The 22,308-nt window shown below is 44.8% G+C and overlaps 1 protein-coding gene across 2 annotated transcripts in view; it reads left to right on the top strand.

The window, feature by feature from the left end:
• Positions 1–22,308, top strand: part of LOC140468223 (transportin-2) — a 35,183-nt gene that overhangs the window by 4,600 nt on the left and 8,275 nt on the right. For both annotated transcript variants that reach the window (XM_072564482.1, XM_072564481.1), the window contains exons 5-18: positions 4,623–4,863; positions 4,965–5,046; positions 7,137–7,259; positions 8,307–8,425; positions 13,958–14,018; positions 14,263–14,425; positions 15,039–15,191; positions 16,079–16,304; positions 17,059–17,230; positions 17,548–17,634; positions 19,179–19,286; positions 19,802–19,960; positions 20,680–20,767; positions 21,308–21,406. In XM_072564482.1, the coding sequence (XP_072420583.1) occupies positions 4,623–4,863; positions 4,965–5,046; positions 7,137–7,259; positions 8,307–8,425; positions 13,958–14,018; positions 14,263–14,425; positions 15,039–15,191; positions 16,079–16,304; positions 17,059–17,230; positions 17,548–17,634; positions 19,179–19,286; positions 19,802–19,960; positions 20,680–20,767; positions 21,308–21,406 (1,881 nt within the window). The remainder of the gene's footprint in view (positions 1–4,622; positions 4,864–4,964; positions 5,047–7,136; positions 7,260–8,306; positions 8,426–13,957; positions 14,019–14,262; positions 14,426–15,038; positions 15,192–16,078; positions 16,305–17,058; positions 17,231–17,547; positions 17,635–19,178; positions 19,287–19,801; positions 19,961–20,679; positions 20,768–21,307; positions 21,407–22,308) is intronic.

Genomic DNA, 22,308 nt, shown 5'->3' with positions numbered 1-22,308 from the left:
AGGAGATAGAATAAAAAACAAAAACAAGTTACTAGAAGATTGAGGGGGATAAATACAATGAGAGTAAGTTAGCCAAAGATATAAAAGCAGACAGGAAAAGTTTCTTCAGATGCTTTAAGAAAACACTAAAAAGTAAAGAGATGGAACAATTTGAACAGAGAGTTTGCATTAACATTCACCAAGGACAATGTGGTACAGTGGCTTAGTGGTCAGCACTGCTGCCTTACAGTGCCAGGGACCCAGGTTTGATTCAACCCTCTGGTGACTGTCTGTCTTTATGGAGTTTGTATGCTTTTCCTGTGTCTGTGCGGGTGCTCTGGCATCCTTCTGCAGTCCAAGGATGTGCAGGTTAGGTGGATTAGTCATGGGAAATGCAGGGTTATAGGTTGCAGGGGTGGGTCTGGGAGAGATGGTCTTCAGAGGATCACTGTGGACTCAATGGGCTGAATGGCCTGCTTCCACACTGTATAAGGATTCTAAGATTCTAAAAATAATAGGAGTTGAAAGGGAGGATGAACCACAGGAAAATTACAATTGCCAGCAGGTAATATGGAGTAAAATGTTAAAACAACAAGTTGACAAGTTCCTAACACCTTATTTCATCTTGGTGTGTTAAAAGAAGTTGTAAGTGAGGTAAGGGTTCTGAAGAAGGGTCACTGAACTCTTTTTTTTTTATCTCTCACTTAGTCGATACTGCCAGACGTGCTGATTTTCTTCAGCGATTTTTTTTTTTGTTTAAATTAGTTTAGACCTCTTGTATATTTAAGCTAGTGAGATAGTTGATTGTAATTTTTGAAAACACATTGCGTACAGGGAAGGCTCCTTTAGGTTGGAAAATTAATATAACTCTCATTCAAAAGGAGAGAAGCAAAAAAAAACAGCATGCCAAATTGGCTTAAGATCTGTCATCAGGGAAATGTTGAAGCTTTTATTAAGGATGTTATAACAGGCCACTTGGATAATTTCAAGGCAGGGCCAATATGGTTTTGTCAAAGGAAAGTCATGTTTAACTTAATTGGAATTATTTGAACAAGAACTTGCATAGTGGTAAAAGTGAATCAGTGTACTTATTGTACTTATTGTGGCATTTGATAAAGTGCCACAAAAGTTATTGTGTAAATTAGAAGCTCATAGTGTAGGTGGTAACGTGTTGGTGTGGTGGAAGATTGACTAGCTAACATCAGAGAACAAATAAATGGGTCTTTTTCTGACTGATAGGATTTCACGAGTGATGTGTCAGTCGTGGGGCCTCAACTCTTTTCAAAATAATTCATATAAATTGCAAGGACTATACATACAGTAGTTAAATTGACTAGTGAGTTGTGAAGCAGGCACAAGGAGCCTACAAGGGGATATGGATAAGTTAAATGTGTGGACAAAGATCTGGCAAATGGTTTAAATGTGGAACGACGTGAAATTGTACATGTTGGCATAAAAATAGAAGTCCTGTACATGGTAAGAAGTCAGCAAAGATTTTGGTGTTCTAATGCATGAGTTGCAAAAGTTAGTATGCAGGTCCAGCAAATAATTAGGAAAGCTAATACTGTAGCTTTCTGTTTTTTGTAAGGGGAATTGAATGCAAGGGAATACTTCAGTTATACAGAGCATTATAAAGACTTGGTCTGGAACACTGGTAACTGTACTTGCAGTAGACAGATTTAATGTTATCAGGCCGTGGGCAGAAATCTTAAGAGCGTAGAGTTGAAGTTAAGATCAGATACTTGGATCACCCGTGATCTCACTGAATGACAGAGCAGGCTTAAAGGGCCAAGAGTCCTATTTCATTCGATTTGAAGGGAAAAATTGGCAGGTTAAATCCTCACAAAAGGTTAGATTGCAATTTTGGCTCAAAGCCTGGCATGAAACAGTCTGACCAGTAGAAACCCCTGAAGTGATGAGTGATATAAAGCTCACAGGCACAGAGTCATAGAGACGTACAGCACGCAAATAGACCCTTTGCTCTGACTCGTCCATGCTGACCAGATAGCCTCAATTAATCTAGTCCCATTTGCCAGCACTTGGTCCATTTCCCTCTAAACCCTTCCTATTCACATAACCATCCAGATGCCTTTTAAATGTTGTAATTGTACCAGCCTCTACCACATCCTCTGGCAGCTCATTCCATACACGTACCACCCTCTGCATGAAAAAGTTGCTTCTTGGGTCTCTTTTATATATTTCCCCTCTCACCCTAAACCTATGCCTTCGAGTTCTGGACTCCCTCACCCCAGGGAAAATACATTGTCTATTTATCCTATCCTTGCCCCTCATGACTATATAAACTTCGGTAAGGTCACCCCTCAGCCTCCGACCCTCCAGGGAAAACAGCCCCAACCTGTTCAGCATCTCCCAAGTGCTCAAAGCCTCCAACTCTGGCAATGTTCCTGTAAATCTTTTACTGAACCCTTTCAAGTTTCAAAACATCCTTCCTATTGCAGGGAGGCCAGAATTGCCCATAGTATTCCAAAAGTGGCCTAACTAACGTACAGCCGCAACATGACCTCCCAACTCCCATACTCGATGCAGTGACCAATAAAGGAAAGCATACCAAACACCATCTTCAATATCCTATCTATCCGCGACTCCACTTTCAAGGAACTGTGAACCTGCACTCTAAGGTCTCTTTGTTCAGCAACACTCCCCTTACCATTAAGTGTACGAGTCCTGCTCTGATTTGCTTTTCCAAAATGCAGCCCGTCACATTTATCAAAATTAAACTCCATCTGGTACTCCTCAGCCCATTGGCCCATTTGATCAAGATTCCCATTGTGATCTGAGGTAACCTTCTTTGCTGTCCACCACGCTTCCAAATTTGGTGTCATCTGCAAACTTACTAACTATACCTAATATGTTCCTATCCACATCATTTATATAAACAATGAAAAGCAGTGGACCCAGCACCGATCATTGTGGCACACCACTGGTCACAGATCTCCAGTGTGAAAAGCAGCCCTCCACCACCCACCCTCAAGCTAGTTCTCCCTGTATTCCATGTGATCTAATCTTGCTAAATAGTCTACCTTGAGGAAACTTGTTGAGTGCCTTATCCATTTTAATGTTTGCTTTGAAGTTTACCAATTTTAACACTTCATCCATATACAAGTGACTCCTGTTTGTTGAGATGCATTGTTCAAGTAAAAGTCACCCCTTGGTATTGAAGCATTTCTGTCTGATTAATATATAACTAATGCAGCCTACAATAGGAATAATGCTTCCTGAACAGCTTTCAAATGAAGTATAGAAAGCAATGGCAGCTTAACATCCAGTTCAAAAATACTGAAATGAGCAATGCCATTATCTATCTACCTACCTACCTACCTCCCTCCCTTTCTCTCATTTATTAATCTGTTAAAAGTGGCTGCAGTATGGAGATCTACAATTTAAACTTTGCTTATACTGCTTTGCAATGCAAAGTCTTGTTGAAATGAACACTGACTCAACATCACTAGGGGAAAGTGAGGTCTGCAGATGGTGGAGATCAGAGTCAGAGTGTGGCCCTGGAAAAGCACAACTGGTCAGGCAGCATCCGAGGAGCATCAGAAATTCCTGATGAAGGGCTGATGCCTGAAATGTCGATTCTCCTGCTCCTCAGATGCTGCCTGACTGGCTGTGCTTTTCCAGCGCCACACCGTTTGACTTGAAATATCTGCCAAACATCAGATATGTCTGCAAATCCTGGTGGTTGCATTCATATAGCCCCTTTTGGTATATGCAGAATGGACTGTGCCAATAGTAACTGTAAGCAGCAAGTATACAGTAAGCTTTTACTTTATTGATAATTTGATTAAGTTGAATTCTTAATTAGAGCCGAGCTTGAGTTTAAGTTGAGAACTTCCGCGTAAATGATAGTATATCTCTCAACAGTTGTAACCATCCGCAAAGTTCCTTCTTATCTTGCACAGTGCTTTCTTCCTGTGAATAACTGCTTGTCAAGCAAATGAGAATTTCTGACAGTGTTCAAGTTTTAGCAATTGCTCTAACTTTAACTTGGTCTCAATAAATGAGGCACAAGTCTTAGACCCTCCCCCACCCTTAAAAGAACGTGCCTGGCAATATATCCTCAGACTGTGTCCTCTTGCAGTCAGAATGTTTTGTGGTTAAGTTTAATTCTGAAGTTCAGTAGTTTCTTCAGAAGTCATGGGCTATACTTCTGCATTGTGAGCGCTTTTATAATAGTGTGTTGTAGTTATACTGTCACACTGATTCCATCTGTACAGTCTTCACTATTGAGGGCTGCAATTTGCTGCAGGTTCTTAGTTCTAATGGAGTCCCAATGGAGAGCTACAGGCAAATAAGATACAGATGTATGTGTAGCACTTTAATCATTGCATGTACCTATTGAAGCAGTAGACAGATTTGACTCAGTTGGTTGCATGTTGTATATCTGCCCATGTCTAGGAATCCAAGTGCTTTCCTTCAAATTCAGTCATGTTTTAGGATTCAGAATTAGCGATCGTTGATCTGGAATGCATTTGTGGGTTTGAGTGCTCTGATCAGCATTTGTTTCTCTCCCCGACCTGTCTTTCACACACCCAGGTCATCGTATGTGTGATCCTTGCCAGAATCATTGCTCTGTTAAAATGCAGGTATGTGCCTGACCTTTTATAGTCTGGTTTCTGCAGGTATTTTGATTACTACCATTGCCTCAAAGGGAGAGCTCCAAGCTTGGCCAGAGCTCCTGCCTCAACTCTGTAACCTACTCAATTCTGAGGACTATAATACTTGTGAGGGAGCCTTTGGAGCTTTACAGAAGATTTGTGAGGATTCATCAGAGATGCTGGATAGTGATGCCCTGAATAGACCCCTCAACATCATGATTCCCAAGTTCCTGCAGTTTTTCAAACACTGTAGTCCTAAAATCAGGTACGAGTTTGTTGCATCCTGTTCCTGAACTGTGGCGAAGAGGAAATGACCTGGAACAGCGTATGGTCACAATTCATACCTGTACCTCTTTTTCCTCCTAGGTCCCACGCAATCGCTTGTGTGAATCAGTTCATCATCGGAAGGGCTCAGGCACTGATGGAAAATGTCGATACCTTCATTGAGGTAGAATATTTGTGTAATAGATAAGAACTATTGTCTCAGTCATATAGAGTCCTAGAGATGTACAGCATGGGAACAGACCCTGTGGTCTATGCTGACCAGATATCCTAAACTAACTTTGTCCCATTTGCCAGCATTTGGCCCAAATCCCTCTAAGTCTTCTCTATTCATCCAGATGCTTTTTTAAATGTTACAATTGTACCAGCCTCCACCACTTGCTCTGAGAGCTCATTCCATACACGCACCACCCTCTGTGTCAAAATGTTGCCCCTTAGGCTCCTTTTTAAATCTTTCCCCTCTCACCCTAAACCTATGCCCTCCAGTTCTGGACTCCCCCGCCCCAGGGAAACTACTTTGTCTATTTGCCTATCCATGTCCCTCATGATTTTATAAACTTCTATAAGGTCACCCCTCTGTACAGATCACGTCCACTGGTCTGCCCTCATCAATCCTCTTTGTTACTTCTTCAAATATATATGCCAACAGCTCTCTTTCTAGCCTGGGCAGAAGTACCAGCAAGGTAAAAACAATGACTGCAGATGCTGAAAACCAAATACTGGATTGATTGGAGGCAGTTCAGGATCTTTCTCGTGGTTGCTATCGAGAGAATCCAGCTGAAAGTATGTATAAACCGAGCTGACTCTATATATGCCCAATGGCATAGGTAGTGGGGCCTCAAAGTGCACACTTTGTTCCCTGAGATCCTTGTACATGAAATCGTTTTATGTCGAGTTGAAATGCCCGATTGAGGAGTTGAGTAGTGCTTTGGCTTTCTGATCGAAGGTGTCTTAAGGTACTTGGCCTAGAATCAGAAGGAAATCTGTTTGGTCAGAATACTACTGAAGCAATATGCTACTCTACTGTGGTCAGATCAAAATGCTGTAATTTGATGACACGACTGAGAACTGTGAAATATTAGGATGTTGCAAAAGTTTACTTTCATGAAATGTATTCTAAACATGGCTGTCATTAAAAGGAAGCTACATTTTACTGGGGTCATAGTTCAATTGTTTTATTTGAATGTTAAAGAAGGCGCACGTGCGTCACAGCTGTCTCTTCGGCTTTCAGTCCTTGTGATGACAGAAGGAGCTGTGATTATTTTTAACAATTTGAGAGAGATGGGTGGTTCTGGTAGGGCCACATTTACTACCCGTTCCTAATTACTCTTGAATTTGGGAAGCTTGCTCTGCCACTTCAAGGGGTGGATGGGAGTTGTCCACATTGCTCTAGGTTTGTATTCACGTGTAGGTCAGGCTAGGTAAGATGGTGCAATTCTTTCCCACAGGACGTTATTAAACCAAGTTGGTTCCATGGTGGTTGTTAGACTAGCTTTTAATTTCCAATATTAAATGAATTCAAATTTCACTCTTAGTATGGGGACCTTGGGTTACTAGTCCAGTGATGTTACCACTGATGGTAATGGTGACTACACTGGGAAACCTAGGGATGCCCCTGTGGAGATACCCCTGTCCTTGTGTAGGGGCCAATTGTGTCAGTGTCCTTGCTGAACTTTGACATGACCTACCTAGGTGAGTTTCTTGTATAGAAGTCACTTTAGAGTCATATTCTTAGAGATGTCCAACTCGTCCATGCTGAACAGATATCCCAACCTAATTTTGTCCCACTTGCCAGCATCCGGCCCATATCCCTCCAAATTCTATTCATATACCCATCCAGATACAATTGCAACGTTTAAAATGGTATCAGCCTCCATTACTTGCTCTGGCAGCTCATTCCATACGTGCACCACCACTCTCTGCATGAAAACGTTGACCGTAAGGTCTCTCTTATATCTTTCCCCTCTCACCCTAAACCTATACCCTCTAGTTCTGGACTCCCTCACCCCAGGGAAAAGATCTTGTCTGTTTACCCTATCCATCCCCAGCCCCAGCCTATTCACCCTCTCCCTACAGCTCAAAACCTCCAACCCTGGCAACATCCTTGTAAATTTTTTTCTGAACCCTTTCAAGCATTAAACTAAAAACCGTTCCTAGCCAGCCATTGGGAGTGACCAGTAACAGTGATAAGTCCCTTAAACAGAAGCCTCTCCATTAAGCAGTGCTGAAGCTGAAAGTCCTGCTTGTTTCCTGCAGCATCTCTTTGCACTGGCAACAGATGACGATTCTGAGGTGAGGAAGAACGTGTGTCGGGCGCTGGTGATGCTGCTAGAGGTTCGGATAGATCGACTTATCCCACACATGCATAGTATAATCCAGGTATGTGTCTAGGTTGTGTTTACTGCAATGTAAGTCGTATTCACATGGTTCAGGCATGTGGTAATGTATATGAGTGAATATATTCTATAAGATAAAGGTAACATTGCCATAGTCTTATCAGATCATGAGACTGCTCCGAGAGAGAGAGACCCATTGGTGGTGATTTTAACCTAAGAACTCAGGCAAGTGGAGAGATTGAGACAGGGAGTCCTTTATGATAGCCTCAGCCAATGTGGGAGTTGAACCCAGACTGACCTCACTCTGCATTGCAAACTGGCTGTCCAGCTGACTTTCACCCTTTGAGTATGCTGCATCAGTAGGCGATCTAAAAGTGTTGTCTCTGATGGAGCAGACGTAACCCTTCAATGAGGAGACTGCCAGGTGTTTATGGTCTTATTTCATGAAGAACATTGGCCAAGACACCAGGAAAACCTAGTCCTTGTTACCTATCCCATGCACTGAACCTGGGACATAACTTCTCACAAAGTAAGCACCTTGAACAAAGCAGCACTGTTCTGGTGCTATACCCACCAGTGTAGCAGTGGCTCGGTGTGATGTCTTGTCCTGAATTAAGGCTAGAGTTCATGTCCTTCAGCAAGCTCTACCCAGTGATTTATTTGTTTCAGATTTTCAGCATCTATGTTATTTTTATTTTATCCTCCAACATCGGTCTAGAATATCCTGTGGGTGAGGTCACAGCCAGGTTTGGGTGGAATTTCCTTCTCCCCGTGGGGAAGGCGTGTAGTCACTCTCCATGGACTTGAGCCAGATTTGGTCTACAACCATAGCCGTCCAAGTTGCTGACCAGTGATGATATCAGAGTAAGCTCCAATTCCAACCGGGCTGCAGGAACATTTCTGAGGGAGGTGGGGTACAGGTTGGATGAACTTTCTGGATTGCTGTGGAGTTTGGGGCAATTGGCTCTCTGAAAGGCTCTGGGGTATGGTGTAGGGTTGCTGGGTGGTTTCTAGGTCATTGGTGGATCTTTTGTCTGTCAGGCTGAGGAACTCTCTAACTCCCTGCTGTTCTATCTCCTCACACACTCAGTATATGCTGCAGAGGACGCAAGATGCTGATGAAAATGTGGCATTAGAAGCGTGCGAGTTCTGGCTGACATTGGCTGAACAACCGATCTGTAAGGAGGCGCTGTCAGGACATCTAATACAGTAAGGACCAGTTGCTGGAATTGATCATACTGCGGGCTTGGACTGCCTTCAGAGCACACCAAATGTTAGGCAGATACCACAGTCTGCCCAGTTTCCCTCCAGAGGCGAATAGGATCAAGGAAAATCCTAAGGCCTTCTATTGGTATATCAGGAATAAAAGAATAACTAGTGTAAGATTAGGGCTAATCAAAGACAGTAGTGGGAAGTTGTGTGTGGAACCTGAGGACATAGGGGAAGTACTTAATGAATATCTTTCATCAGTATTCACATTGGAAAAGGGCAATGTTAGTGAGAATATGGTGATACAGGCTACAAGATTATATGGGATTTATCCTCGGATTCTCTGGGAAGGCACGAAGGAGATTGCAGAGCCTTTGGCTTTGATCTTTATGTCGTCATCATTGTTGACAGGAGTAGTGCCAGAAGACTGGAGGATAGCAAATGTTGTTCCCTTTTTTAAGAAGGGGAGTCAGGACAACCCTGGGAATTATAGGCCAGTGAGCCTTACTTCGGTTGTGGTTAAGGTGTTGGAAACAGTCATAACAGATAGGATTTATAATCATCTGGAAAGGAATAATTTGATTAGGGATAGTCAACATGGTTTTGTGAAGGGTAGGTCGTGCTTCACTAATTTTATTGAGTTCTTCGAGAAGGTGACAAAGCAGGTGGATGAGGGTAAAGCGGTTGATGTGGTGTATATGGACTTCGTTAAGGCTTTTGATAAGGTTCCACACGGTAGGTTATTGCACAAAATATGGAATTTCGCGATTGAAGGTGATTTAGTGATTTGGATTAGAAATTGGCTAGCTGAAAGAAGACAGTGGTGGTTGATGGGAAATTTCATCCTGGAGCTCAGTTACCAGTGGTATGCCACGAGGATTTGTGTTGGGTCCATTGCTGTTTGTCATTTTTATAAATGATCTGGATGTGGGTGGAGAGGGATGGGTTAGTAAATTTGTGGATGACACTAAGGTAGGCAGAGTTATGGATAGTGCTGAAGGATGTTGTGGGTTACAGAGGGATGTAGATAAGGTGCAGAGCAGGGCTGAGAAGTGGCAAATGGGGTTTAATGCTGATAAGTGTGAGGTAATTCACTCTGGAAGAAATAACTGGAATGCAGAGTACTGGGCTAATGGTAAAATTCATGGTAGTGTAGATGAACAAAGAGATCTGTGTCCAGGTGCATAAATCCCTGAGAGTTGTCACCCTCTGTATTTATTTACTTATTGAATTTATTGTCACATGTACCGAGGCACTGTGAAAAGCTTTATCTTGTGAGCAATACAGGCAGATCCCAGAGTTAGGTAGCAATAGGGAAACAGTGGCAAAAACCAAAACACAGGTCCAGGCAATGTTAAGAGTTTGAGAGTCCATTCAATATTCTAACAACAGTAGGGTAGAAACTGTTTTAAAACCAGCTGGTGCGTGTGTTCAGGCTTCTGCACCTTCTCCCCGATGGTAGAGGTTGCAGAAAATCATTACCAGGGTGGGATGGATCTTTGAGAATGCTGCCGGCCTTTCCTTGACAGCGGGCCTGGTAGATGGATTCTATAGATGGCAGGTTGGCCGTTGTGATTGTCCGGGCTGAGTTCACCACTCTCTGTAACCATCTCCGATCTTGAATTGTACAGTTGCCATACCAGGTAATGATAATGATACATCCAGACAATGCTTTTGATGTTGCACCTATAAACGTTGGCAAGGGTATTTGCCGTCATGCCAAATTTCCTCAGCTGCCTGAGGAAGAAGAGACATTGTTGGGCCTTTGTAACCAATGTGTCCACATGAAGAGTCCAAGAAAGCTTGTTGTGGATGACCACTCCCAGGAGCTTGACACTCTCCACTCGTTCCACCTCTGTGCTGTTAATGTGTAGGGGTGTGTGAGTAACATCCTGCTGAAAGTCAATTATGAGTTCCTTGGTTTTGCTGGCATTGAGCACTAGGTTGTTCTTAGTGCACCATTTTTCCAGGTCTTCCACCTCCTGTCTGTAGTCTGTTTTGTCGCCATCAAAGAATCAACTGACTGGTGGTGTCATCAGTGAACTTGTAAATGGCATTTAGTCTGGTATTTGGCGACACAGCCATGGGTACACAGTGAGTACAGTAGGGGGCTGAGTACGCACCCCTGGGGGGTCCAGTGTTGAGTGTTAGTGAGGATGAAATATTGTCCCCAATCTTCACTGTGGCCTGTGGGTCAGGAAACTGAGGATCCAGTTGCAGAGAGTGGGGCTCAGTCCGAGATCACTAAGTTTAGTAATCAGTCTCAAGGGGATAATAGTGTTGAAGGCTGCACTGTAGTCAATGAGTAGGATTCTTACATAGCTGTTCTTGGTGTCAAGATGTTCTAGGGAGGAATGAAGGGCAAGTGACATGGCATCTGACATGGATCTGTTGGTCTGATAGGCAAATGGGGGGGGGGGGGGGGGGGGGGGGAAGAGAGAAGTTGGGAGGGGTACTGGGAATACGATAGGTGGAAGGAGGTGAGGGTGATAGGCTGGAGAGGGGGTGGGGGCGGAGAGGTTGGGAAGATGATTGCAATTCAAGAGGGCAGTGCTGAATCCAGGGGTTGGGACTGAGATAAGGTGGGGGGAGGGGAAATGAGGAAGCTGGAGAAATCTACATTCAGCCCGTGTGGTTGGAGGGTTCCTAGGTGGAAGATGAGGTGCTCTTCCTCCGGGTGTCGTGTGGTCAGGGTCTGGCAATAGAGGAGGCTAAGGACCTGCACGTCCTTGGTGGAGTGGGAGGGGGAGTTAGTGTTCAGCCACGGGACGGTTGGGTTGGTTGGTGCAGGTGTCCCAGAGGTGTTCCCTGAAACGTTCTGCAAGTAGGCGGCCTGTCTCCCCAGCGTAGAGGAGGCCACATCGGGTGCAGCAGATACAGCTCCCCTCCCTCCAAGGCCCCAATGGATCCTTCCATATCTGTTGCAAATTTGCCTGCACCTCCACACACATCATTTACTGTATCCGCTGCACCTGATGTGGTCTCCTGTACATTGGGGAGACAGGCCGCCTACTTGCTAAATGTTTCAGGGAACACCTCTGGGACACCCGGACCAACCAACCCAACCACCCTGTGGCTGAACATTTTAACTCCCCCTCCCACTCTGCCAAGGGCATGCAGGTCCTTGGCCTCCTCCACCTTGACCACACGATGCCTGGAGGAAGAGCGCCTCATTTTCCGCCTAGGAACCCTCCAACCACACTGGATGAATGTAGATTTCTCCAGCTTCCTCATTTCTCCTTCCCCACCTGTCTCAGTCCCAACCCCTGGATTCAGCACCACCCTCTTGACCTGCAATCATCTTCCCGACCTCTCCTCTCCGGCCTATCACCCTCACCTCCTTCCACCTATCGTATTCCCAGCGCCCCTCCCCCCCCCCCCCCCCCCCCCCCCCCCCCCCCCTCCCCCCCCCCCCAAACCTTTTTATCTCGGCCTGCTTAGCACACCAGCCTCATTCCTGAAGAAGGGCTTATGCCCGAAACGTCGATTCTCCTGCTCCTCAGATGCTGCCTGTCCTGCTGTGTTTTTCCAGCACCACACTTTTCAACTGTAGTTGACTAATGCCATGACTAGCCTTTCAAAGCACTTCACGACCACCAAGGTTAGGGCCACTGGGCGGTAGTCATTGAGACATACTGCATGAGCCACCTTAGGGCCAGGGATGATGTTGGCCTCTTGAAACAGGCAGGGACTGTGGCCTGCTGCAGGGAGAGGTTGAAGATGGTTGAGAAGTTGATAAGGTTGTTAAGAAGGCGTATGGCGTTGGTGTTTATTGGTGGGGAGATTGAGTTTCGAAGCAATGAGATCATGCTTCATCTGGACAAGACACTGGTCAGGCCGCACCTGGAGTATGGCGTGCAGTTCTGGTCACTGCATATGGGAAGGATGTGGAAGCTTTGGAAACGGTGCAGAGGGGATTTACTAGGATGTTGCCTAGTGTGGAGGAAAGGCTGAGGGATGTGAGGCTGTTTTCATTGGAGAGAAGAAGGTTGAGAGGTGATTAATTGAGACAAAGAACAGAGAAGATTTATAGCCCAGGAACAGGCCCTTCTGCCCTCCAGCCTGAGCCGATCCAAATCGACTGTCTAAACCTGTCGGTCAATTCCTAAGCATTTGTATCCCTCTGCTCCCCATCTACTCTTGCATCTGTCCAGACACATCTTAAATGAATCTACCGTGCCTGCCGCGATCACCTCTGCTGGCAACGCATTCCAGACGCCCACCACCCTCTGTGTAAAATACTTGCCGGGTGTATCCCCCTTAAACGTTTCACCTCTCACCTTGAAAGCGTGACCACTCGTTATTGAATCCTGCACCCTGGGGAAAAAGCTTATCTCAATCTACCCTGTCTATACCCTTCATGATTTTGTAAACCTCAATCAGATCCCCCCTCAATCACCTTTTTTCAAATGAAAATAAACCTAACCTACTCAACCTCTCTTCATAGCTAGCCCCTTCCATACCAGGCAACATCCTCGTAAACCTTCTCTGTACCCTCTCCACACCATCCACGTCCTTTTGGTAATGTGGCGACCAGAACTGTACGCAGTATTCTAAATGCGGCCGAACCAATGTCTTGTACAATTTTAACATGACTTGCCAGCTCTTATACTCAATACCCCGTCCAGTGAAGGCAAGCATACTATATGCCTTCTTAACCACGCTATCTATCTGTGCAGCAACCTTCAGGGTACAAGACATAGAAGATAATCAGAGGGTTAGATGGGCTGGATAGTGAGAGCCTTTTTCCTCTGATGGTGATGGCTAACACGAGGGGCATAGCTTTAAATTGAGGGGTGATAGATTTAGGACAGATATCAGGGGTGGTTTCTTTACTCAGAAGAACAGCCTGCCTGCAACAGTAGTAGACCTGCCTACGTTCGGGGCATTTAAATGGGCATTGGACATACATATGGATAAGAATGGAACAGTGTAGGTTAGATGGGCATCAGACTAATTTCACAGGTCGGCATAACATCAAGGGCTGAGAGGCTGTGCTGTAATGGTCTATGTTCCTGAGCCTTAGTGATGGAGTTATTGACTAATCGGTGATGAGTCTCCATCAATGAGTTGAAAACACACCCAATTATATAGATGATGATGATTCCTGGTGGGAGACCGAATTGGGAATCATATGTCCAAACTCCAGTTCCTCCCAAGCCCCTTCTGCTGACTGTGCGACAGATGTTAGCTGATTCTGTAGCGCAATATAATGTATTTCAAAATCTAACTTTTATGTAAATTGCATTTACTGTATGTGTAGACCGCCTACTCCACAGATTCAGGTTTGGTGCTGTAATGAGGTTACCACAGGTCAAATTTGCACTTTTCCCCCCTTATGTGTAGGAATTGTCCTCTGCTTCTCCTGTTGTGGACAAGATGACACAGATATTGGGGTACAATGTCAGGAAGTGAGCGATTCACCTTGTGAATAAGGTGCTTTATCACTAATATAACGTGTTCCATCTATGTGTGGCGCTTTCAAAGGGGTTCTTTCGTTCATGAACAATTTTATGTTTGACTTTTTTTTAGATTGATTCCTATCTTAGTGAATGGGATGAAATACTCTGAGATTGATATCATACTTCTAAAGGTAAGAACAGTTGTATTAACTTTATGAATTGAGTTGGAGCGGAAGATTGACCAGTGAGATAGTTTGTCTCACTTTCAATTCTAAACCCAGTCACAGGCCTTGTAAGGAATGAGTTGAAGTTAACTCAAAGGAGTTTCTGTAGAACCCTGACCTGCATTTGTAGCACCCCAAGACTGTACAGCACCCTCTGAATTTTGTTTGATTTGTTGATTGGTCTTGTTCTTTTCTTTGTGGTTGTACATAGGGTGATGTAGAAGAGGATGAAGCAGTTCCAGATAGTGAGCAGGATATCAAACCCCGTTTTCATAAATCCCGCACAGTTACACTCCAGCATGAGGAAGATGCTACTGAGGAAGATGAGGATTTTGATGATGATGATGACGATACACTCTCCGACTGGAACCTGAGTATGTTTATGTAGGATCATCACTTCCTATTGGGCAAAGTATCAAGAGTCCTGAGATGTTATGATCATGTAGTCCCGTGACCTGTGCTGATGTACCCACTCAAACCGACATGCCTTCCTCCTGACCTGTCTTGGATAGGCCAGGGAGGTAAAGTCACACACTCCTCTCCTATAATGTCACTGAGTGAATTCTTCAGCTAACGGGCTGATTTTGGGACATTCTGAATACGTAATCATTCAATGAATGATAGTCAGCACCTGTAGAAGCAGAAAGGTCAGTGGGGAAAAAGCAGTTCAGCTGGAAAACTGCAAAGAACCCTGGGTTTGTGCAAGTTTCTAAATTCAATAATGGGGTATGGTTTAATCCATGAGAAGGTAAGGGATTGGACTCTTTGAAGGACTTCACCAATGTGTCTGAAATCGCTCACTCAAGGCCAGCCTGCCATCGTGTTTGGGTTCTACTGTTGGTTTGTTTTGAGGTACTGTGTAGACAATGGAGTATTTTAACCTTGTGGGTTGTTCTGGTATGTTGTGTGTAGTTTGGACTTGCTTTGTGCCACTGTGTGCAAACTGCTGTGTATCAGGTGAACACCACACTTCTGTCTTTCTGCCAGGAAAATGTTCAGCTGCTGCTTTGGATGTCTTGGCTAATGTTTTCCGGGATGACCTACTGCCTCACCTCCTACCACTACTGAAGGGGCTGCTGTTCCATCCAGATTGGGTTATCAAAGAATCTGGGATCCTGGTTCTGGGAGCCATTGCAGAAGGTATGAAGCAGGAGCTGAACTGTACTGTGGGTGAGAACAGTTCTCGTGAGGCATGCTGTCTGAACTATACAAATCGATTGGGTGTGTCAGTGCCTGTATTCTGGATAGCTGCTCCCATGTTACCCTTGTGCTGCCATATAACAGCAGGCTGCATGACTAAGTGTTGTCAGACCCAGGCTCAGCAACTTTTCCCCCAATGGTCCAAATCTTCAGTTTTTAGTTCTCATCTCACTCTGCAAACAGTGACTGCAACCTGTACCAGTTGTCAACTTGTACCCATCCCTGTAGCCATTTCTGGCTGCACTAACACTGTAGAGCCTGTTACTAACCAAAACATGAGAATCGGGAGCAAGGCACTGGTGAGACAACATCTAACAGTAGTTTTGATCCCCTTATTTATGGAAAGATATAATTTAATTGGAGGCATTTCAGAGAAGGTCACTAGGATGATCCCTGGTTTGAAGGGATTGTCTTATGAGCAAATGCTAAATGGGTTGCGACTCTGTTCACTGGAAATGAAAAGTCTGTGAGGTGATCTTATTGAAACGAATAGAATTCTTGAAGGGCTTGACAGGGTAAATGCTGAGAGTCTGGGAACAGAGGGCATATTATCAGAATAGAGGGTTCCAATTTCAGTCTTGATGAGGAATGAGAGCCTTTCACTCCCCTTCCCAGGGAGCTATGGGGACAGAGTCCTTGTGCATATTTAAGGCTGAGAATATATTCTCCTCCATTCAAGGGTTTTAAGGAAAGTGGATATGTGTGTCAGGTCAGGAATGATTCTATTGAACAGTCAGCCAGCCTGTTCCTGTTTGCTCTTGTGGAGGGTGACCTCACTTAGCCCCTCTGTTGGATTGTAAATAATCCTGCTTCCTTTCTGCTCCTAGGTTGTATGCAGGGAATGGTCCCATATCTCCCTGAGTTGATCCCACACCTTATACAGTGTCTGCCAGATAAGAAGGCACTAGTACGCTCAATTGCCTGCTGGACACTCAGTCGCTATGCGCATTGGGTGGTCAGCCAGCCACCAGACCAGTATCTCAAACCGCTCATGACTGAACTTCTGAAGAGAATCCTGGATGGAAACAAGAAAGTACAAGAAGCAGCGTGCAGGTGAGCTGAGCCAACTGAGTTCCTCAACACACAGTATCGAGCCATTGGTCATCTCGAACTTCTGTAAAGCTGTTTTCAGTCCTGACAAGGAGGGGCAGAGCCTTCTACTGAAACAGCGAACAGAAAGGGACTATTTCCTCTGCTAAGAGTTTAGTAGAGCAGCAAGGGATCCACCACTGATTGGCTATCTGCTGTCTCCTGTAAGTATGGGTATTGCCTGACTGATCCCTGCCAGATTAGAGACTGGTTCCTGAGGTCCTGCAGAGTGACTGTGCCCCGTAATAATCATGAGTGCCTGAAGGCTGTTTCACTGTTACTGGCTGAAGCATGATTGTCTGATAACTGAGCCAGATGTTGGGTTCTACATCTGTAGTGTCTTTGAGCAAGAAAACTGAAGAGTGCTGGTCACTGTACAGTTTTTATATACAGGCCAATTTTAGCCTGAGGTGTGATGGGGTGGCCTCCAACGTTGAGTTGTGGGCACATCTTAGTTTCCACTCTGCACTGCACTGTTTGTGACTCGATGATGAATAATTTCAGTGCATGACTTGTATGTTCGCTTTATCTGGAGAGTGGAGTGCGAGATATCTGTGGTGGGTAACCCTTCGGGGGGTGTTGGGGGGTATATTATCATAAAACAGATCTCAGCCACAACCAGCTGCCGTTTCCATGTTTTGAGTGTCTGGAAATGCCTTCAGTCTGGATTTGCTGACTGCTGTTTGTGACCCTGATTCTCCCTTTCTTCTCCCTGCAGTGCATTTGCTACATTAGAGGAGGAAGCCTGCACTGAACTGGTCCCATATCTCAGTTACATCCTCGACACACTGGTCTTTGCGTTTGGGAAATACCAGCACAAGAACCTGCTGATTCTGTACGATGCCATTGGTACTTTGGCTGATTCCGTGGGACATCACCTCAATCAGCCAGTAGGCAGTAGCTCTGATTTTTATACAGTGGCTGGGATGGGGTCAGATGGAGGTCAAAGTGCAGTGCGTGGATTTCAAACTCTCTATGCTGGGCAACTGAGGCCAGTGCAGAATTCAAGCTGTGATTTTATTTGGACTTTGAGAGATGCCAGCAATAATCAAAAGCGATCCGTAAAGGCTAGGGTTCTGCATGTGGTTGGCGGCTGTGTTTCTATATGTAATTAATGTGTTGTTTTTACTGTATCGGAGAGGCTTGATGTTTTGGTTTTGTTGGCAGTACAAGCATTTAATGGCAAAATGTTCCACTCTGCACTCAGGAATACATCCAGAAGCTAATGCCCCCCCTCATTCAGAAATGGAACGAGCTGAAAGATGAAGATAAGGATCTCTTTCCTCTGCTGGAGGTGAGTGACTATCTGTTGGACTGTCCTGTGCCCGGGAGATCAGAGTTTGTGAAGATGGCACCTGGAGTATTGTCAGTTTTGGTCTCCTTTTATCTAAAGATGGATGCTCTGGCTGTGGAGGGAGTGCAGCAAACATTTACGAGACTGATTCCTGGATGGCAGGACTGATGTTTGAAGAGTAATTGGATGGGATAGGGCTATGTTCTCTGGGGTTTACAAGAGTGAATGGGGATGATCTAAAAATCTATAAAATTCTTAAGAGGAAATGCAGGAAACATGTTTGCATTGATTGGGTACACCAGTTAGGACTGAGATGAGAAATTTCTTCTCCCACAGTGAAGATGTGGAATTCTTTGTCAGAGAAGGGTGGCATGGTGGCTCAGTGGTTAGCAATGCCTCATAGTGCCAGGGACCTGGGTTCAATTCCAGCCTCCGGTGACTGTCTGTGTGTACGTTCCCCCCCCCCCTCTGTCTGCGTGGGTTTACTGCAGGTGCTGTGGTTTCCTCCCGCAATCCAGAGATGTGCAGGTTAAGTGAATTGGCCAAACTAAGTTGTCCATAGTGTTCAGGGATGTGTAGATTCGGTGCGTTAGTCAGGGTAAATGTAGAGTTATAGGGTAGGGGAATGGGTCTGGGTGGGTTACTATTCGGCAGCTTAGTGTGGACTTGTTGGGCTGAAGGGCCTGTTTCCACACTATGGGGATTCTAAAGTGGTTTCTATGTGGAAGAGCTGTGGTTTTATTCAGTTTGCATACCTGCATCTACTAAACCATTGTGTTTCAGTTCTTAGAACACAAGGTTACTGCACAGAAGGAAACTGGCCTTTTGATCCTGTCCTCTTTTGAAGGAGCTCTCCACCTATTTCCTATCTTCTGCGCTTGCTCCCTAACCTTTAAAATTCATCTTTTATTGGATGTTTCTCCCTCTGGTTTTGTAAAGTTATGGATTCTGGTTGGATAATCTGGGTCTGACTGCAGATTTCCCATGGACACTCACTGTCTACTTGGTTTAAATGTGAGTGCTGTATGTGCTCCCGAATAAATGTCATTGCTGTGCATGAAGGTTTGAAATGCTAGCAATGTTGGTTACTGAACCGTACTGGCCAGGAAAGTGCTTGTTAATCCTGGGTCTGTGCTGATCTCTGCACTGAGGTATCTGAGGGCTTGGATATGGGCAGTAACTGGGGTTACTGTTTATTTCTGTCCAGAACCACCTCTGAGATCTTTATGGAATCCCACCGCACTCTCCACTGGTGCCCTTAGCATTGTCTTGCAGAGTTCTCTCTCCAGAAGGTGAGAGCACTCCATTTGGGCGGTAGGAGTTTACTAGCAGCTGTTTGTCAATGTTTCCGATTACTCTGGTGGTCTCTGCTGTGAGTTGAGGTTCCCATGTGTCCTTGTAATGTCTGATTACAGCCTGTGGTCCCAATGTAGCCTGTCCGTTTGATGCTCGTGGTGTTATAGTTTCCTTGCTGACCTTGCTGTATGTCCTGACATGCTGTATGTCCTTTGTGGTGTTGGTATTCATTATTCCTTCTTCCTTAGTGCCTCTCATCGGTAGCCACTGCACTGCAGAGTGGCTTCCTCCCATACTGTGAGCCTGTCTATCAACGCTGTGTAACACTTGTGCAGAAGACACTTGCCCAGGCCATGGTAAGCTTCTTTCTAACTGGAGTTTGAATTGGGGGAAATGCACTCTTCTGAAGTTTGGTGGGAATTTTGGGTGAATTTGAATGACCTGGGATCAAACTCCTTGGTCTTCTCCTCCAGACTTTGGGTTTTGATCGAGACGTTTTAGATGTAGGGTGGTTATAGGGTGGAAAATGGTGTGTGTTGGTATTGAGCTTTTGGCAAGTGGGCTGATTGAGTGGGACCAGAAACGCACATCTCTCTCCTTTTGGTGATGTAATAGATTAACTCCTTTGCTTACTATAAATGGGGGGCATTGGGAGGTTGGCTCTGATAGTAACCTTGTGTGGGAATGTCAAATGCTGACACCTGCCTGTCCCTGTTCTATAATATACTGGTTTTATGTAGGAACAGTAATTGTTATGTATGCCAACCATCTATGCTGTTAGGTAAATTTACAAGACTGCCTGACTGTGTTATATCATTGTAGACTTCATGCATTCCACTGATTTAGCTTTTTTTAACCTGGGTGTTTCCAGATGTACAACACACAACCAGACCAGTACGAGGCTCCGGACAAGGACTTCATGATTGTGGCCCTGGACTTGCTGAGTGGCTTGGCAGAGGGTTTAGGTGGTCATGTGGAGCAGCTAGTGGCTCGAAGCAATATCATGACTCTTCTGTTCCAGTGTATGCAGGTGACTGAAAAGGGAACATGAGGAAATTACACCAACACCAAGATGATCAATTGTGAAGAATCGCTAGTGTGAATAGAAAGCGTTGCTGAACAAACCGTTCTCCTGAATATATTGCTGTAACCCCCTTTTTAAATCCATTCTTACCTGTGTGCATGAGAATGTAGCAGGGCTATTGTGGTATGGATGAGCTTGAAGTGATACCATCAATACATGCTTTGACTGTGTCTTGTTTGAGCAGTGTTGAGGGGTATGTTGCCTCCCAGATGTCAGGAGATTTCATCCGTTCCATTTACCTGTGATCATCTTACAACTATCTGATAGGACGGAAGGGGTCTTGTTTTAGCCTCTTCTCTTAAAGGCAGCACTCCCCTTGTTATGGGGCTGATTTTGTGATCAATTGGTGCTTGAATAGTTGACCTCTGGCAATGTGTGCCGCCACTGTTTGTCAGTGCGCATGTCACTCTTGGGTCTGTGAACCAACACTGGGGTGACTAAATCACTGGATAATCTGATCCTGGCCTTGCTGCTGAAACCAGAAGAGTCATTCCTGAACTGCAGCCCCATGTTTCCTGTGGACTGTATACCTGTGACCTGATTAACTTGATGGGCAGTGGAAGGAGCCCCTTATCATATGGGAAGCTGGGCTTATTGAGTGAGGCCGAGGATAATGTTGACTGTATGGTGGTGTGATCTTTTGATAATTATATCCCTCCCTGTAGGATACAATGCCTGAGGTTCGGCAGAGTTCGTTTGCGCTTCTGGGGGATCTTACCAAAGCTTGTTTCCAGCATGTCAAACAGTGTATAGGTAAGTTTTGTGCTATTGGATACCCAGGGGGGTGTCTGACCTCTTGTACAGAGCTGGTTTCTTACTAGTTTGTTAGATGCTTCCCTCCTGTAACTGTCAAGTGGGTGAAAGTTGGGGGAACTCCTGAGTGGAGGTCATTTTTGATGCTGTGGAAATGAATCATTACACATTGCTGAGCTGTGGTTTGATTATTGGTGCTGTCTGTTCTACAGTTTGTTTCATTTTCTCTTGCTGTGCTTTGTCTGCGATGAATGTTGTCATCCCTGTCTGATTGGTGGCTGTGCAGTTTCTGGCTGGCAGCTGCCCCATAGTTTCCTTTGCTTTTGGTTCCGGAGTGGTTTAGAGATACCAATGAGCTATTTAAAACAGACACTGTCCTCTTCGAAGCTAGAGCCTCCAACCCAGATTCAGGATGACCCCTGTCCTGGGGAAGGTAATGCAATTTTAGAAAGTAGGGTCAAGTCTGAAACATTACCCTGTTGGTGGAATGATGTGAATCTGTGTAATTTGGGTCCCTGACTACTTCCTTCTCTGTTTTAGCTGAGTTCATGCCAATCTTGGGAACCAACTTGAACCCGGAGTTTATTTCTGTGTGCAATAATGCCACCTGGGCGATTGGGGAGATTTGCATGCAGATGGGTAAGTTCTTGTTTTTCATAGAGCGTGGAGTGGAGGTTGGAATATTGGTTGAATCTATTTTATAATATAATCTGATTTGAGGAACACTTGTGCAGTGGTAGTGTCCCTACCTCTGAGCTAGAGGGCTTGAGTTCAAGTTCCACCTGCTCTTGCAGTTTTATCAGGTTGGTTAAGTGTGTCTAACCAGATTAGAGATGTGAAAGTTACTCATTGTTCCAGTGAGGTGTGGTGAGGTGTTTCTTGGTGTTGGGAGAATCTCATCCCAGAGGTCCCCAGCTGCTTTGAGTTGAAGTTTGAATATTATTGTGGGAGAATAGCAGCAATTGAAAATAGATTTATTGAAGATCTTCTAGAAAGTTGCTTTGTTTTTCTAATTGTTGCTACCTACTGAGTTTTCCTAGCATACTGTTTTGAGAACAATGGTAACCTTCAGATGAATTTTATAGTTCATAAGAATTCATTTCCACTTTGAATATTCTGGCAATTACCAGGATGTAACCAGTAACGGAACTGGACCAACCATATAAAAAGTGTTTCCAAGAGCAATTTGGAGCCATGAGAGTAGATCACTTGCTGACCACCATCTACAAGGCACATGTCAGGAGTGTAATGGAGTACCCTCCCTGTTCCTGGATGAGTGCAGCTCTAAGAACACACCAGAAGCTCGACACCATCCAGAACAAAGCAGTCTGCTTCACAGGCACCCTGTTCACCACCTACATATTCTCTTTTTTTCCCCCCCGTTGCATAACAGTAACAGAGAGCCACATAGAACGTACACAAAATACTGGGAATTTCCTTCCTATCAACACTGAGGTCCTTGTACCCACGGTCTGCAGCAGTTTGAGGTAGTTTGTTTTTGGTTTGGAAGTGGTGAAGATGATGTATTTGGTAGTATTCAT

The sequence above is a fragment of the Chiloscyllium punctatum genome, chromosome 46 (genome assembly GCF_047496795.1).
Source record: "Chiloscyllium punctatum isolate Juve2018m chromosome 46, sChiPun1.3, whole genome shotgun sequence".
NCBI lineage: Eukaryota > Metazoa > Chordata > Chondrichthyes > Orectolobiformes > Hemiscylliidae > Chiloscyllium > Chiloscyllium punctatum.
This window is presented reverse-complemented; position numbering and strand designations above follow the sequence as displayed.